The sequence below is a fragment of the Sander vitreus genome, chromosome 7, assembly GCF_031162955.1.
Source record: "Sander vitreus isolate 19-12246 chromosome 7, sanVit1, whole genome shotgun sequence".
Classification (NCBI taxonomy): Eukaryota; Metazoa; Chordata; class Actinopteri; order Perciformes; family Percidae; genus Sander; species Sander vitreus.
The window spans coordinates 12,650,599-12,667,519 of record NC_135861.1 but is presented as its reverse complement, the minus strand read 5'-3'; the positions used below and the strand labels follow the sequence as shown (position 1 = coordinate 12,667,519).

The 16,921-nt window shown below is 41.8% G+C and overlaps 1 protein-coding gene across 8 annotated transcripts in view; it reads left to right on the top strand.

Moving 5' to 3' along the window:
• The window catches only part of prdm16 (PR domain containing 16), a 181,207-nt gene that overhangs the window by 90,006 nt on the left and 74,280 nt on the right, over positions 1–16,921 (top strand). For 7 of the 8 annotated variants that reach the window (XM_078254685.1, XM_078254679.1, XM_078254678.1 and 4 more), the window contains exon 3: positions 7,990–8,040. In XM_078254685.1, coding sequence (XP_078110811.1) covers positions 7,990–8,040 — 51 coding nt within the window. The remainder of the gene's footprint in view (positions 1–7,989; positions 8,041–16,921) is intronic. The other variant, XM_078254677.1, reaches the window with a different exon arrangement.

The following is a 16,921-nucleotide window of genomic DNA, read 5'->3' as shown; positions in this document are numbered from 1 at the left end:
AGTTCAGCCGCGTTTTCAAAGATCTCCGTTTTAAGAGTTCTAAAACGTAAGAGTAGTGTGGCGTTACGCGTAAACGTAGAAAAAGTTATGCGTTTTAAAACAAAAACGTTTTAGTGTGGATGTAGCTTAACAAAGAGTGCATTATGAACACTAGGATCTGTTTACTCTTTCCTCAGCACACACAACATCATTCACCTCTGTCCTACTGATGACCTAACATCTAAACTCTAAGTCTTCCCTGTAAACACAGAGGCTATACCAGTACAAAAAGACCATTGACAGAGTTAAGACCGGCTAAAACTAAGTGGATACCATACTTTGAGTGTACAGAAGACAGAGGAGCTGTGGGAGGTGTTTGATCATTTATCAACATAACAGTTTTTACTGTAATTATGTAACGGTTCTAGTATGTGTATAATTTGCCTCAGATCAAACTCATATCGCCAATGAATTCTGCTGCATACAAATATACTCACACCCCTAAGCAGGAAATCCACGATCAGGCCTTGTTTATTTATCTGCTGGAGAAATCTCATCAGCAAGTCACTCGGCGTGGCTTTGGCATAGCTTTTGGCTATTTAGTTGGCCTTCTTAAGCATCATCATCATCATCATCATCATCATCATCATCATCATCATCATCATCATCGTCTGTAGGGCTTGACCTTGGTATAAACCCTTGAAGCCCTAAAGAAAGCCCCTGCTTGTCCAAGCACTGACCCATATTTACATGCACTTAGCCTCCAAGTCACTAGAGACTTTTCACTTCTATGTTTGGGCCCGCGCCCAAACTCCTTCTGTGTGTGTGTGTGTGTGTGTGTGTGTGTGTGGGTGTGTGTGTGTGTGGTCAAAAATGCAAAAAGCTACAGGACGGATTTGCAGGGGGGTGCCTAGTATAGAGTATAGATACAAAAATAATGCACTCTCTGAAGCAAAAACTAGCTTTCTCAAAATGTATTTTCCTGTCTCCTCATTTCCCTCTGTCATGCACTCTGTCTAACTGCAGTCCACATCCAGTCTTCTTGTTTAAGCTAGCTTGTCCTTTCTGTACATATATTGGATTTGAAGAAAGAGGGAGAGTGGAGGAATGAAAAGCTAGCAAAACCCCTCTGTTTATGTTGAAATATGCAAAGGGTGTAAATATTTAGCTGGACCTCGATAAACGATATGCAATTTACTCGCCAGTTATCCGTCGTCACGTGACAATATCTCAGTGGCTGCTGTCCAGAAAAGCCCCTGATGCGATGAGAGATCTCCCTCTCTGTATTTCCGTGTCCTTTTCTACCTACCTGAAGGAATTCCTGGTTTGAATTAGGGATTCATATTGGCACTAGACAGAGGGACAGACAGTGTGGTCTGGTGTATGTTTCTAAATACACAAATGTACTTTGCGAGGGGAAATGGAGATATGAAACATATGACATTGCTGAACTGAAAAGCCAATATCAGATTTATGTAGTGCATAAATGTAAACATTCATATATGCATAGGCTGTGCAGACATCTCTTTCCGCTGATGTATGTGAAATGAAAAGTATCCATGGCATGACCTTTGATTCAATCTATATGCCCTCAAGTCAAGACCCTAAATCTTAAACTCCCATAACCCCCTGCTTGCTCAGAGGTAATATGTGTCATGGGAAGAATAGGAGATCATTAGAAATACGGCAATATTATTTTCTTCCTGCTACCATGTATCGATAAACTGCAACCTTTATCAAAATGAAGAGGGAGGACGTGATATATCATTATCGGAAAGGCATGCCACAGCAGCTGTCGATGCTGTGTAGGCAATCCTCTTAGGCCAAAAGGTAGGGTTATTTATTGGGCCTCAACCCTGCGGCTGTCACAACATCTGCTCGCGGAAGATCTATCGGCACACCCTTATTCACTTATGATTATTACTGATCATCTGCCCAAATGACTAATCAATAAAGCGAAGGCCATGCAGATAATTTATCTGTATGGTTCTGTCGATATCAAGTTCAGAGTCAACGGCCCTAAAAGGATAAAGGGCCTCGGACGTCAGGTGATGGATGGTCATACAAGGCCCCCATGAAAATATGACCCTTTTAATAAATTTGCAGAATCCTGCTCTCTTCCTCCTCCCTCCACCTCCCTTTGGATTCCTCTTTTCCTTTTTTTGTTTGCTGACTAAGTGCAAACCTCACCTTGTAACATTACTTTCTTACAGAGAAATTACTTCAAACCCTGCAACTGTCAGATGTATGAATACAAATATCTAATCTGCTCATTTGTACCAAGCATGTGTGGCACCTAAACCACACATGTCTATGCAAGACTTGCATAGACTGAATCATTCAGGACATTGAAATGATGAGACAAGCCTGTCCAGAGTATACTGTATGCAAACCCTGGCAGGATATTTCACTATAGCATTTTCTTTATAAATCAAACAAAGAATCTTAGGACACACAGGGTCAATGCTCGTTCTGTAAATAACAGCCATTATTTTGTATTTGACAAGTGGCCATGAGTTTTCAGAGTCGCACAATAGTTCTGAGTGTTTGCCTTCCAAATCTAACCTTTGTGCGCTAAGCTCTATCTCACCAACAGTTCTCAGTTCCGTCACAGGCCGCACCCTGCATAGACCCATCTGGATGTAGGGTTGGGTAACAGTGTTAGCTTTAGCGTGGTGTGATATGTGTCAAGCTAATCTGATCTAATCTCTTTCTTTCAGACAATGGCATCTCATGCATTCCTTTGGCATAAGTTTCTTTTGCTTTAACCAATTAACTATATGATTTTCTCACATATAACTTCACAGAAAAGTGGAGATGGAGATAAGGAACCAAACAGTGATTATATTCATAATTACCTTCTTTATCAACTAAGACAGAGAAAGAGAGGGAGCAAAAGAGAGAAAGTTTCCTATCAGCCCTCCCCTTGATGTTTGCCTTGGCCAAAGCACCTCAAGTCTTCCGCTTATTAAAGTCATTATGAATATGTTTTATCTGATGGATACCCAGTTTCCTGGTATTTAGCAGTGCAGATATCTACCCTGTTTCTTCCTCTCCTGCCTTAGCGTCCCCACCTCCCTACTTAAGCTCAGTGAGCAACCTCATTGTTGAGGCATGTTTTTAAGAAGTCGTAGCTCTGGTCTTGTTTTGGGTCAGCTGTCAAGGCCCCTATCTCTTGGAAGTCCTGAAATAGCCCCATTTTACACCCTTTTAAAGAACAAGCCAGAGAAAGGACTTGGAACTACAACCAGGCACCATCTGACTTAATGCTAAAAAGCAGACTGAATCAGACGTGTATCCTTAGTCAAACAGTCTCTGGCAGGAACGCGTAAAAGGTTTGTTATCAGGGAGTTCAAATGATAGCAAGAGACCTCAGAGAAAAACACTGGAGACTTGATATCCCTATTTATTTTTCTCCTTTTTTGGAGCAGTTGTGCTGTTTCATTGATTGTTAAGTGTTCTGATCAGATTTGGCAGTATCTGGGAGTCAGAGGAGTCACATCCATTTGTTTAGATCATGTCTGACATGATGGTTGGGTCCTATTTTAAAGTCTCCAGCGATGAGAAACAGAGCCTCCCCTTTCATTTTACTTTCTTTTTTTCTTTCTTGCTCTCTGACACAAATACACTTTCTCTGCAGTTTATTATTTAACATGGCCCACAGTGAAAGACCGCTTCCTCTCCCATCTATACGTCAAAAAGATCAATAACCCGTCCAGGGCTCTGCCACCACAATGAAATCCTGTCAATGTGCCAAAAAGCAGCAAAAGGTCCCAATAAATGCGTAGCAAAACTTTCAATTTGTGGCTTTCTTGGTGTGGCTCTTGCAGCCAATGGGTTGTCAGTCAGGGACCTGGTTCAAAAAGCCCTGAGGTTTGTTTGCTGCTGGTTCTTTTTGGAAACTTGTGGCTTTGTGACATCCGCAGCCATCCATTGGGCTGTGTTGCTGTATTGCCTCATATTATCCAGAGTTGTGGAGAATTGTTTTTGGCAACAGAATGCTAACATTTTCCTACGGCTCAAACCTCCAAGTGGGGCCCTCTTCTTCTCCTTGCGTCTGAGGATGATGATGAGCTTTGTTAATGTCCTACTCTAGTTGCTATGGCTACTTACTCAACCTTCTAGTGTGACTAGAAGTCATGATGTGTGGATTAGTCTATGAAGGTTTGACTTGAGTTGTACATGCAAAACCACCATATGCGCTTTATGGGCCCTATACAGAAAACCCTCATGTGGCATTTCTTCTGTTTTTTCACGTTAAATGAGTTCTGGAAATAAACTGAGAGGTATTTCGCTCCATCATGTCTTTTAGGCTGTGACAGGTCTTGTAAAAACAGTGAGGCAGTCCACTCACTGAGTGTCTCTCCCGCACGTCGTGTTTTCTTTGTCCGCTTGGTCATCATAGCATGTCAATACGAATGGTGCTAAAGTGGTGTTGAAAAACTCCTGACTCTGTCCAATAACAAAAGCTGTGCTATGAAACACTAATAATGGTGGGGTTTTCCATCCCGCCTAGTGTGAAAGCACACACTACAGACACGGTGAGATACACACATAAACACACACACACACACACACACACACACACACACACATTCTCACATACACAAACACACATTTACGCACACCCCTAATGAGGGTCTGGACAGCTCTTGGTGGAAGGATTCTGCAGGTGGCTGCACTTTCATCAAGCCACGACTAGATTTGTTTATGTTTGAGGTCATATGGGCCAGAGAGAGAAGTTTGTGTGCCCAGACACACTTACACACACTTTCTAATTACCCTCGCTTCAGTGTTTTCTCTTTTCCATAAGACATATTGACATGTCAGCATTCAGCAGGGTAGATACAGAACAAATGGACAATTTTACCTCTCTCTGTGTAGTGGAAAATCTATCCCTCTCAACATAGGCCAGTCTCTATTTGGACCTGTCTCACCAACCAAGAGTAAAAGTCACTTTGAGATGACGGTGACACGTGCAATAAATCATAGCACCGCCAGTCAGTGGCCAATCACATTTTCCTTCCCTAATTAATAGCTTATTTATTTGCTTGACGGGGTCCTGCTGCCAGGCTAGGCTATTCTGTGTGTGTTTGCCTGGTGTGTGTGTGTGTGTGTGTGTGTGTGTGTGTGTGTGTGCAATACGGTATGCAAGTGTTGAAAGAGCATCTCAACCTGCCTTTGTGTTACAGTTACAGTGTCATCATTACACAAGCCCTTGCTTTTCACCCCTGGAAACCCTGTTCACTACGATCTTTTAACAAAAAACAAACAAAAAGAAAACCTCGTTGGGTAACTTTTCAACAGGAAAACAATTTGGATTACAATTACATAGAATTCAAAGCCAGGAAGCTTTATAATTAGCATTTTCCTGACAGTCAGCTCAGTGTTTCTGGGCCCAAAACTGAGGTTTGGATGATAGAAAGCATGCACTGTCCCGACCCCCCACCTGAAGCTGAAAGACATTAAGGCATCAGTAAAAACCACTCATGTCTGTTTGCATGTCTTCTACAGTTTCAGGTTACTCTTGCACAATTTGATACACACACATATTTACACTTGGCATGTAGCTGAACAGAGCAGGGGGAAAGTCCAGAAATTGTCCTATAGTTGTTGAACGCCTGGTAGCATTTTAGACGACGCAGCCAAGCTGTTGGTTTTGTAAACTGTTGCAGCTGGTCTTGTACAAGAAAGGGGAAGTCCTCTCTCTCTCTCTCTCTCTCTCTCTCTCTCTCTCTCTCTCTATTTCACTATCTAAGTCGCCATGTTTAAAGTTGACAAGCACATTTTTACTTACAGAGCAGATACATTAACTTAATTTGTCTTTCTTTCTACTAAATAGTCATCCCGAAATACTTTACCACACAGTAATACCTTTGAAAATAAAGGTCAGTTTGAGGCAAAATAGACATTTTGTAATCGGTCTCTTTTGTTTGTTCAAGCCAGCACTTCCTAATCTGTGGCTATTTTTTTTACAATAAAAGCACAACCATTTATCTCGCTCTGAGAAATACATACACATACGCATCCTCACAAGATGCTGCATAGAGTCCAGAGTTCTTATTTACTGGTAAATAAAGCAACTAAGCAGCCATTTTAAACATAATTTGCAAAGAGATCAAAGGTTCCTGCACACTTTTAATCACTTGTATTCACTTACTCTTTGGTCTCTCGTTTCTCATCCCTATGAACTTGATATAAACCTAAAATGCACAAATGTGAATTTAGAGTCATGAACACGCGATACAATATAATATAAAGTTTAAAGAGTTTTATAAAAACAGAAAAAAGCTGACCAAACTCCTTAGCTTTTGTTCAGTCATTATTGACACACGATCAGATTTTCATGAAACTTACTGCACACCGCCACTCTATTTGCACATTTTTAAAATAAGCGTGCTACAGTTACAAGTCAAAAAGATGTGACAAATTTGAAGGGCCATGAGGGACACGGCATCTTTTGTGGGGGATGACATGTTGTTGTGTTGTTTGAAACTGATTTTAGGAACAGGATGCTTCTGTAAAGGTTTAGATGATGTGTAAATAGTCCGAGAACACTGTTGTAAGTATCTGTGGTGTAATTGCTCCCATTTGCTGAGGCTGAGAAACAGATCCCTTGACAGCTTAATGTAGGAAACCACTCCGTATGGCACACCAGTGCACATATGGCCCATCTGGTTCACTGTTGAGTTAGAGGATAGAAAGAAGAATTGAGAGTGAACTTCTATGTGCTACTATGATTTCAGATAACAGTTTTTCTATTTTACTGTGGAATAAATAGCCTTACGGAGAAACATATGGACACTTTTAATCTAGTGGCATGTGAGGGCACACATCCACAAGCTCATACACACAATTGATAATAACCTCCTGTAAATTGAGGCCTTGTATAGAAAGGTGCATAAAAGAACTTGTATGTCAGAATTGATAGAATGGCTCCACAGTTTCCATGGCAGATTCCACAGCAGATAAATGTCTCTTTCCCAATCACGGTGGGCTAGGCTGGTTTAGGAAATAACAAACTTTAATATGTCAGCTCCAGTGTAAAGGCAGCCAGTCTTGTCACAACACCCACACAACACACCTACTGTGAAAGGGCAGATGGGGAGGATAGGGAGCAGGAAAAGGGAGGTTCAGATATGCCGTGTGTCTGTGCTTGAGGAAGTTTTATAGGCCTAATTTCACTTAAACTCAGTAAAGTACCACACTCCCCACACCCCACCTGAAACTGCTCTGAAAACAGTCTGCATCTCTTCTTTGATCCTCAGTTGCTATCAATGGGCTTCAGAAAGGCAGAGAAAGAGACAGACAGACGGAGAGAGACTCTGGGTTGCCATTATATGTGAAATGCTCCCTCATTGCAGCCCAGCAGCCCCATCTCTTCATCATTCCCCCACTTCCTTCATTTCCTCTGGCAGACACTGGGAGCATTCTACCCATCTGCCCCCAGTAAATATTGCTTGAAGGCTTAATTATACACACACACACACAAACACACACACACACACACACACACACACACACACACACACACTCACAGACACAGTCTCAGCGAAATTTCCTGCAACGCTGAAGCGGAGAATTAATGTCAAATCTGTGGGGCATTCATTCCTCAGAGTGTGTGTGTGTGTGTGTGTGTGTGTGTGTGTGTGTGTGTGTGTGTGTGTGTGTGGTGTTATGTTTGCTTCTGTGCGTGTTTTTGTGACCTCTCAGTCCATTATTATATCCCTCTGGTCACATTTCTAACCCAGAGGGTCTGTGTGATGAACTGTGAACACCCTTTGCTTGTGTCATCAAGCGACGATGGTCACAACCCATGGCAGAGGTCTTGTGAAGCGCAGGAATCAATATTCTCTTTCATTGCTTTAATAAATAGATTTTCTTCTCAATCAAATCAAATGTTGTTGCCTCCCTTTTTTATTTTTATTTATGAGTTGTGAATATCGGTGTGGGTTTTTGGTACCATTAAGCAATTTATCAATGTATATATTTTTGTTTTTGTTTTCTTAGCAGATGATGAATGACCATGATGAAGCCTCCCCTGACAGCTGCATCAAAAAGGTAGGAGAGTTACACCTGTTTATGCTATTTTATGTATCCTGGCTGTTTCTGTATCACTGCCCTGCATGACAACTATCCCTCTGGGTTACCTATACATCAAAGGTATCGAAAGTCATTATGAGGGTGAAGTTATAAAGAGGCAGTTTATAGCACACATAAAAAGCAGAACAACTATTCTTCATTTGTATGTCTGTATTTGTAAGACAATGTATGTTTACTCTCAACTCCTCTGGCTCTGCTCGAGCACACATACACTAAATATCTTCAAACATACACGCCCAGCTGCAGGTTTGTTTGAGAGTTTTTCTCGTGTACAGAAAAAGATCATCTGCATGTTTTGATTGGTGCATTTTTTTAAATACAGTAGCTATATTAATATAATACAATATTTTGTATTAGTATTCAGTTTTCTTCCTACAAAAGCTTCAGCAGAGCACACAAAAGCTTGAACGAAGAAGTCATCTTCAAGTTTCATTAACTTATAAGCCTTTCTTATCAAAGAACAGAAAGCCTCTCTTCACTCAGACAAAAACACTGACACATGAACACACACTGTGACCGACACGTCCCATTGACCAGTCACTGACCACTTTATGAGGTGATAAATTTATTGAAGAGGCTAGGCAGTTTGCTTTTATGGCCAGTGTCGCCGGGTCAAGAAAGGACAGCGAGAGAGTTCATGTCCATCTAATGGTCCATGAAAGAACAATGGCTGCAGCAGATTGGACCTTGGATCTTTCTGAGAATAACTAAAGCCATGCAGGCGTGGCTCAAAGTCAAGTCAATGGCAGGGTTGTTAAAACCTAAATCAATGGTTGAAAATGAGACAGCAATACATTATGTGGGGTTTTTATCAGATTTGAGTTTTAGAGGAGAAATCCATATTTCCAGTATGGCACCAGTATTTCCAAACCCCACTATATTGGCATTCTTTGTTTTTATTCCAAAATTGATTGACTGACCTTGCAGTGCAATAACAATAAAAAGCAATAATGGTTGAAATATGAGCCTTAAACAGAAACATTTGTTTACAATTCTTAAGTGGACTTTGATTAATGTTGGTTGAGAGAACAGAGCTAAAAACATCCATTATGTCACATGAGTGGAGTTCATCATGGATTTAGCTATCAAAGAAATTGAAACTGACATTTGGAATTTGCCGCCAAAGTTTACGTGCCTTTTGTCTTATCTTACATGACAGGGCGGTCAAAACATCGGTAGCAGAAGTAATGGTGGACTACTTTTCATCCAGCTCCCCTTAATACAAGCAGTGTGTGAGAGGAAATGCCTCGTGAGCAACCTTAGCAAGACATATTTTCCTCATAATGTCCTTCGGCGTAATTTACAATTATGACCAATTTGGCCCTTAGAAAATGTCCTCATTTGCATTTCAGGTCAAGGGTCTTGTTGCTGTACCCTCTATAAACAGACAGGTATGCAAATCACAGACTGCCTGGTTGATTTGAAATCCTGCATTAGTCAATGAGCTTATTTTAAGAGTTGACCGCAGGTGGTTTGGGCTGGTCCCTGTTCCCCACATGTCCGTACAGTGTGGAAAAACCTAGACGTTTTTTAAACTACCTAACTGCCTTCCACATAAGAGTGGCCCGTGCACTTCAATCTGCATGCACACACATTTATACAGTTCCAAGTACAAAGAGACACATACACACATGCATGCACTGATAGGAACGTGAAGTTGCAATACACACACTCAGATGACAGAATACAGACATACAGTATGCGTACCTACGATACATAAAATCCAAACACACACATACACACACACACACACACACACACACACACACACACAAGCACACACTCACACACACACACACACACACACACACTGGCCACATCTCATTATGCAGAGTGTGAGTTGCGGTGGGCCCTCATCGGGCGGTGGCAGACCACATGCCTGTTATGAATATGAATGAAATTATGCATGAGCCATTCCTTATGACATGACTCATTCATCCACATCGTGCAGTCACACACACACACACACACACACACACACACACACACACACACACGCACAAACACAGGGCATGGGCACACACACAAATGCACACATGTACATAAACATTGACTTCTCCTTTCTCCACCATGTCATTACCATCGCTATGCTTGATTAAGGCAGAATGTTAACTGAGTTGTAGCTTGTGAATAAACTAGTTCATTGCTGAAAGTTATGTGTGTTGGCATGACTGCAACAGTTATTAGTTCTTATTTGTTGTTGCCTGATACTTTACAACATAAACAGATCTGTTGTTTTGTTTATATATGTTATAAATAGTTTTATATAGAGTGAAATATCAGTACAGTGCACATTATCAAGTCAATGTAAAGTATATTTCAGCCACTATGGTCACAGATTAATTTTATATAGGCATTGTGACAGCTCCTTCACAAAACAGGAAGAATACATGGATGGTTTAATGGATGAGATGAGATGTATAAGCACTGGAAGACATAAAGAGGACTACTTAAGAGGCACTGACGTAGATATTTCAAGTAATGGAATATTTAGTTACCTCATCAATATGTGTTCACTTCATAACTTATACCACACAAACCCCATGTTTGACACAATAGTATTTGGTACTCAAAAGACAGATTTTTTTCGTGGACTTCATTGCCAAAGTTAATTATATTATACTGAATTGTACCAGACACTGTGTAGATACACTGTACAGATACACTCATACAAGATTTAATTTAATTTAATAGAAAAAAAGGATATTCATGAACATGTTTTAAAGAATGGAATTATATATATATTATAAATATAGTAACCTTACACCGTTTCAAACTGACCACAAACAGTTTTTTTCTACTTTGCTGACACAGTCTGAAAGGAGTGTAAAGGCAAGTGGGGGGGGGCACTGGTAGAGTCGGGGTTAAGGCGAGGGATAAAACGGAAGCAAAGATGTTATTGTAGCTTCTCCTGTCCACTTACTGAAAGCTGCCCAGAGCTTACAGCTGTGTGTGTGTGTGTGTGTGTGTGTGTGTGTGTGTGTGTGTGTGTGTGTGTGTGTGTGTGTGTGTGTGTGTGGTTTAAGGCCTTGGATTCATATCCAGCACTTGCTTAGACATGGATCGAGCCATATTGGCTTACACACATGCATCTCCACCCCGCCCACAGATACAAAATAAAAAAAAAGTTGTGTTATCGGAATTCCCTCTCTGCTTACTTCATCCATCCTCTTCCACTTATTTCGTCCCTTTTCGTCTCTCTCTCTCTGCACACGGTATGGTGTTGTTGGAGCTATAGATTGCTATCAGGGGCTATTGGGGATAGGATCAGGGATTGTTTGGTTTGGTCTGGTTCAGCCATACAAAACAGGACTATCTGTCTGTTTAGCTGTCTAGGCCCTGCTTAGGTATGTTCTCATTCACACACTGCACATACACTTAAGTCCATGTGTTGTGTGTGTTGGAAGTTAATAGGGTATCTGAGGACTTGAGTTTGTTTTTGGATTCCTTGGATTTAAAAGTGGTAGCCTGATAGGGAACAGGGGAAAGAAGGCAGTCTATGCTCGGTGTGTGTTTTGTGTGTGTGTGTGTTAATCCCCATCTTCAGAAGAGCGCCACTGTCCATCCCGACGTGTGTAAACACTCCAACAGATCAGATGGCAGATAATGACTTCCAGATAGACACCCTCCATTCAACCAGCAGAGAAAATCAATGAGCACTGATTGCTTTTTTCCCAAGACGATCATTTCTCCCTGAAGACTACTATCTATCTCTCTCTCCTTCTCTCTCTCTCTCTCTCTCTCTCTCTCTCTCTCTCTCTCTCTCTCTCTTCAAGCCCTATTCATTCACCTCTCAATACCACTGAGATTGAATCAATTCATGCTGCTTTTCACAGGGGATTTACTGTGAAAAGATACAGCGGAATATCTCTTTAAGACGATCAAGATCAAGTATCTCTGTTACCGCCTGTGTCACTCTTTCTTTCGTCTGAGTGAAGTTCTATATGTCTTTCTTTCTATTTATGACAGAGATGTGCTTTCATGTTCTTTTAGACAAACTCAAGCACCAGTTGTTGTTCCATAAGCAAAATATGCAGGAAATGTGTGTTTTAGATGCAACATTAGTTGCAAAATAGGAAAATGAGAGGGGTTGATATGAACTCTGACCTATAAGTAGATTTTTCCCACTCCTTGTTGAAAGACTAGGGAGCCAAATGGGGGTCAGCTGCAGTTGTGAGTCGATGAGTGTGTGTCCCATATCAAGCTGGGGAATTGAATCTCTAAATATCCTAGCTAAATGACCCTAAATGTATGAGGGCTATTATGTGGACAGAGGGAGGCTCATGGATTCACATAAGTGATCCAGTGCCCCGGGCCATAGTTTACCCCCTGCCAACAGCACCACACTCCCCCATCCCTCCCCCTGCTTAAATAGGCTCATGATTGATTGATAATTATGATAATTTGTTTGAAATGATTATCTGGATATTATAATCACTGCCACCTCAGTACGCCATGGGTGCAAGTCATTTTTCATGATGCTGAACATCACAAATGCCCCCTGGTTACAGGGGTGGCGGTGTGTATGTGTGTGTGTGTGTGTGTGTGTGTGTGTGTGTGTGTGTGTGTGTGTGTGTGTGTGTGTGTGTGTGTGTGTGTGTGTGTGTGGATGCATGGATGGATGTACCGAAATATCCTAATCGACAACCATTTTGATAATTGTTCAATTGTTATTTAATAAGCAAACATTGACATTTATATCTGTTTTAGACCGTTGGTCAGACAAAATAAGCAATTTGAAGACATCACTTGGGCTCTGGGACATTGCGAGGAATAGTTTTCACTTTTTTCAGACATTTCAAAATGAATAATTAAGGGATTAATCGTCATTGAAAATAATAGGTAGGTAAGATAGATAGACACATAGATACATAGAAAGGTTTGTCTACACAAGACAGACTTTATCTGTATGATTTACTTCATGTCTGCTCTAGAAAACATTAAAACCGTTGCATGATCAGGAAGTTCCCAAACATCTTCTTGTCATTCTCAGGCAGTGAGAAAACACATCATAGCTCCAATCATCCTGTCTTCTCTGTCATCTTAAGGAAAAGAAGGGGAGGAGTGTGTGTGCATGTGTGTAGTGGGGGGTTGCAGGAATAATATTTGCGGTTTTCACTTCGCCCCAAGATGACTTAATGATGATATGGGTCCCTTTCTTCTGCTGGGCAGGGTTATGTTTTAATGGGCCCTGAGTGACATGTTTTCATTTGGCTCCCTAGCCTGCCCCCCCACCCAGTACCACCACCAGCACCACCGTCACCACCTTCATCCCCATCCCCCCTTCAAAATATACATCGCCAAATCCAGCACCGTGTCAGGTCAGACGAGGAAATAAAGGTGGTTTGAAATCAGCGGCAGTCAGCACTGAGCTTCCATGTAGCGTTTGTGTGCAGATAGATAGACAAATATGCGTAGACTGAGCTCACATGGTCGAAATCACGTATGTTGGGGAATGTTTGGATCCTAAGGCAGGATAATCTTTCAAAACACACCCTGTGCTTACAAAAGAAATTGAAAATGAATACTTTTTGTAGCTTGCTCCTTTGCAGAGGATGGATAGATGTCACTGGCAACAAAGATCCATCGCAAACCACTCCAGCAAATCTGCTGTTGATCTGCTGTCTGTTCAGGATGTTCCAAACACTCAAAATTTGCACACAACAAAGTTAAATACACTCCTTCCATGTCATGCTATTGCCTGAACCATTTATTGTTAAATGAATTATTGATTATTTATTGATTATGCTGCAGGAGTGGTTGGAAAAGTTTCTATTGACATTTTTACCATTTTCAGGAGGCTAAAAACTTTTCAGCGCCAGCTTTCAAGCCTAGAAGCGGAGAGTATTTTATACTCATATGATAGTTTTTTGGTGGAGTATTGCTATAATCACTGGTTACATTGATTATAGACAACCAAGTCATCTGTCCAGATTTTGTTAGCAAATAGCGTTGATCTGTGGAAGGTCACGTGGTCTGGACAAGGTCAGGGTTGTTGGAGAGGAGGTGGGGAGTAGGAGGAGAGGTGAAGACAGAAAGAAATGGTCTTTCTCTCTCTGTCTGTCTTGTTTGTGGGAACTGTCCCAGCTATGGTCACTGCAGAATGCTGTCATTATGCCTTGTGAGGAGCATTCACTCAAAGGCCACTGCTGTGTGTCACTGTGTTCATGTATGTGTGTGTGTGTGTGTGTGTGTGTGTGTGTGTGTGTGTGTGTGTGTGTGTGTGTGTGTGTGTGTGTGTGTGTGTGTGTGTGTGCCACTTTTGACTTGCAGTGGCACTTTTATCTTGTTTGTCCGTGTGTGTGTGTGTGTGTGTTTGTGTGTGGGCCCTGACTGACGCATCTCTGTTGTTATCGGCGATCAAAACCCGGCGTCACAATGGAGTGAAGCGCTGGGAGAGGAATTCAAGTGGGAATGAAAGAAAAAAAGAGAGAGTGGAACAGATAGAGAGAGACAGAGCAAGGGGGCGGAGGAGAAGCACGAGGTGATCGGAGGCACTTTCATGTCAGCTGGCTCCCTGACCTCTCTCTCTCTTTCTCTCCTTCTCTTTCTTTTCTTATGCCTTTCACTCTCTCTATCCTTCCCTCATTCTCTCTCTTGTAGTCTTTGTCTGTCCATAATCTCTCTCCCAGTGGCCATTCCAACACATTCTCAGGGGTCACCCAACAAAAGGAGGAGGGCGATAGTCTGACAGTTGCGGGGGCTGTCATACTCATACATACACACTCACTCATGCACACACACACACACACACACACACACACAATTTTTTGTTGTTAAGTGTAATACTTTTGATGTATTGTGTCATTTTATTTTGCAGTTCCTGTCAAACATAGGCCTACTGTAGATGTATTGTCATACTGAAATATTTTGCAACGTGCAATGTTATCAGTCCAGAAAGTGTGCTTTCTGGGCTCACCATTCCAGTAGAGGCACAAACAGTAGCTTCAACAAACCACCATTCAGTGCAGTCACAGGCTGAAAAATCATTTAAACACTACCCTCCTGGAATGCATTAAATGTCCCAAACTGATGTGAATTTTCCTTTAACCCTTATGCTTTCCAAATGTTCTGATGTTTACCCTAAACCCAAAGACATCATATTGTCAATGAGGTGGATACATATTATTTGAACTCTTCTTTAGTGTGATGTGAATAAACGGCCAAACAAATGGACATTTTGAAGGCTGAGATATTTCTCTTGACGTCTCTTGACCTTACCACTTAATTGGTAAAATGTCCCCACTTTGGAGGATTATTGTCATCTTTCTGTGCCTTTAAGGACATTTGGCACTCTTACGCTTCAAAATAGACACAAAAAACACACACACACAAACACACACATACGCACTTGTCTGTCAAGAAAGCAGTGAGTCCATTAAGGCAGACAGAGTGAATGCAGAAGGCCGGCTGGTCAAGCATTGGTGATAATAACATGACGACCCGCATGGTGTTGCCACAGAGACTTAGAAGCCAGGGGGTGGCAGAGAACAGAGAGTTGTGTGGTCCTGCTATTCAAAAATATTTTCATGTGTCAGACAAGGATCTCCCTTCATCTGTGCGTGAGAACGGCTGGGTGCATTTAAAACTCCACATCGTAAGGGGGAGTACTTCTTTTGTGTTAGAAAAGTCCTCGTCACACTGTACTGCAGACACGTCTACCTTTTAATTGTCAATTGCAGCTGTTGCAGCTAAGGATATCTTATCTTTATATTTTGCGTAGCTCACAATATCTCACAAAATACTTTGACTTTTTGTGCTTTGAGGATAGCTACGTATGTCATATATGAAATAAAAAAGGGGAAGGGGGGATTTGGACACACCACATTTAAGTTTTTGTAATGTTCCTCTGTTATTTTTCACAAGACTTCATTAATCAACTTGAAAAGAGGAAAGACATCAAACTACCAGAGAAACAGAGATAGCCTGGGAGATGGGGAGGTGTTAACACAACACAATATCTATAGACGGGCAAAAGATGAAGTTTAAGCAGGAGAGAAAGCGTCAGTAAAGATGGAAACACTCAGAGGGCAAGAGACAGCCGGAGGCAGGGGGATGGGGGGCATGACAGGAAAGGAATGCCAGAATGCCCAAGAGAGGCAAGAACTGCCAGCCCAGTCACAGACACAGCCCGTCTGGGGAAGAGAGAAAGAGAGTGGGGGAAAGAGGCTAGCCCCGCCAACACAAGGTCATGTGAAAAAAGATCCTCCTTTCTCCACCGACCCACCTACCCATCCATCCATCCATCCATCCCTGTGTCCACACTTCACTCTGCCCCCTTGAATATTTTAGGTAGTCAAAACATTTGAAAGTTTTTCGTAAAAAAAGGAAAAGAATAGGAGGGACGAGATCGGACTCAGGGCAAGATAGAAGTGAAGGATGAGGCAATGGCGGGAGACAGTGGAAGTGTGTCTGGGTGTAACAGGTCTTTGGGGAGCTTTTAGCCACAGAGTGGTAAGTGAAGCGTGCCGTGTGTTGAGGCTGCTCTGGTTAACTGTCTTCATACTTGGAACGAGGGCTTCAGACACACACATACACATGGGTATATCTCTGCTCATGTGCTCAAGTGTCCGTCTGGTGGGCCCCAGATAGTGGCTGGAATGTTTTCAAATTCATCACCTACTTTCACTAATATCACACGCAACTAGATTTCTAGAACATGGCCTTGTAATTAGAGAGTAATACAAAAAGCTCAGTTAGTTTCATTCAGTGAAATCCAGGACCTGTGGGGTGCTCTTCAAGATCACAAATGCAACAGCTACTCTTTACTCTTTACTGGGGTGGCAGTAGTTCAGTCTGTAGGAAGTTGGGTTGGGAACCGGAGGGTCGCTGATTCAAG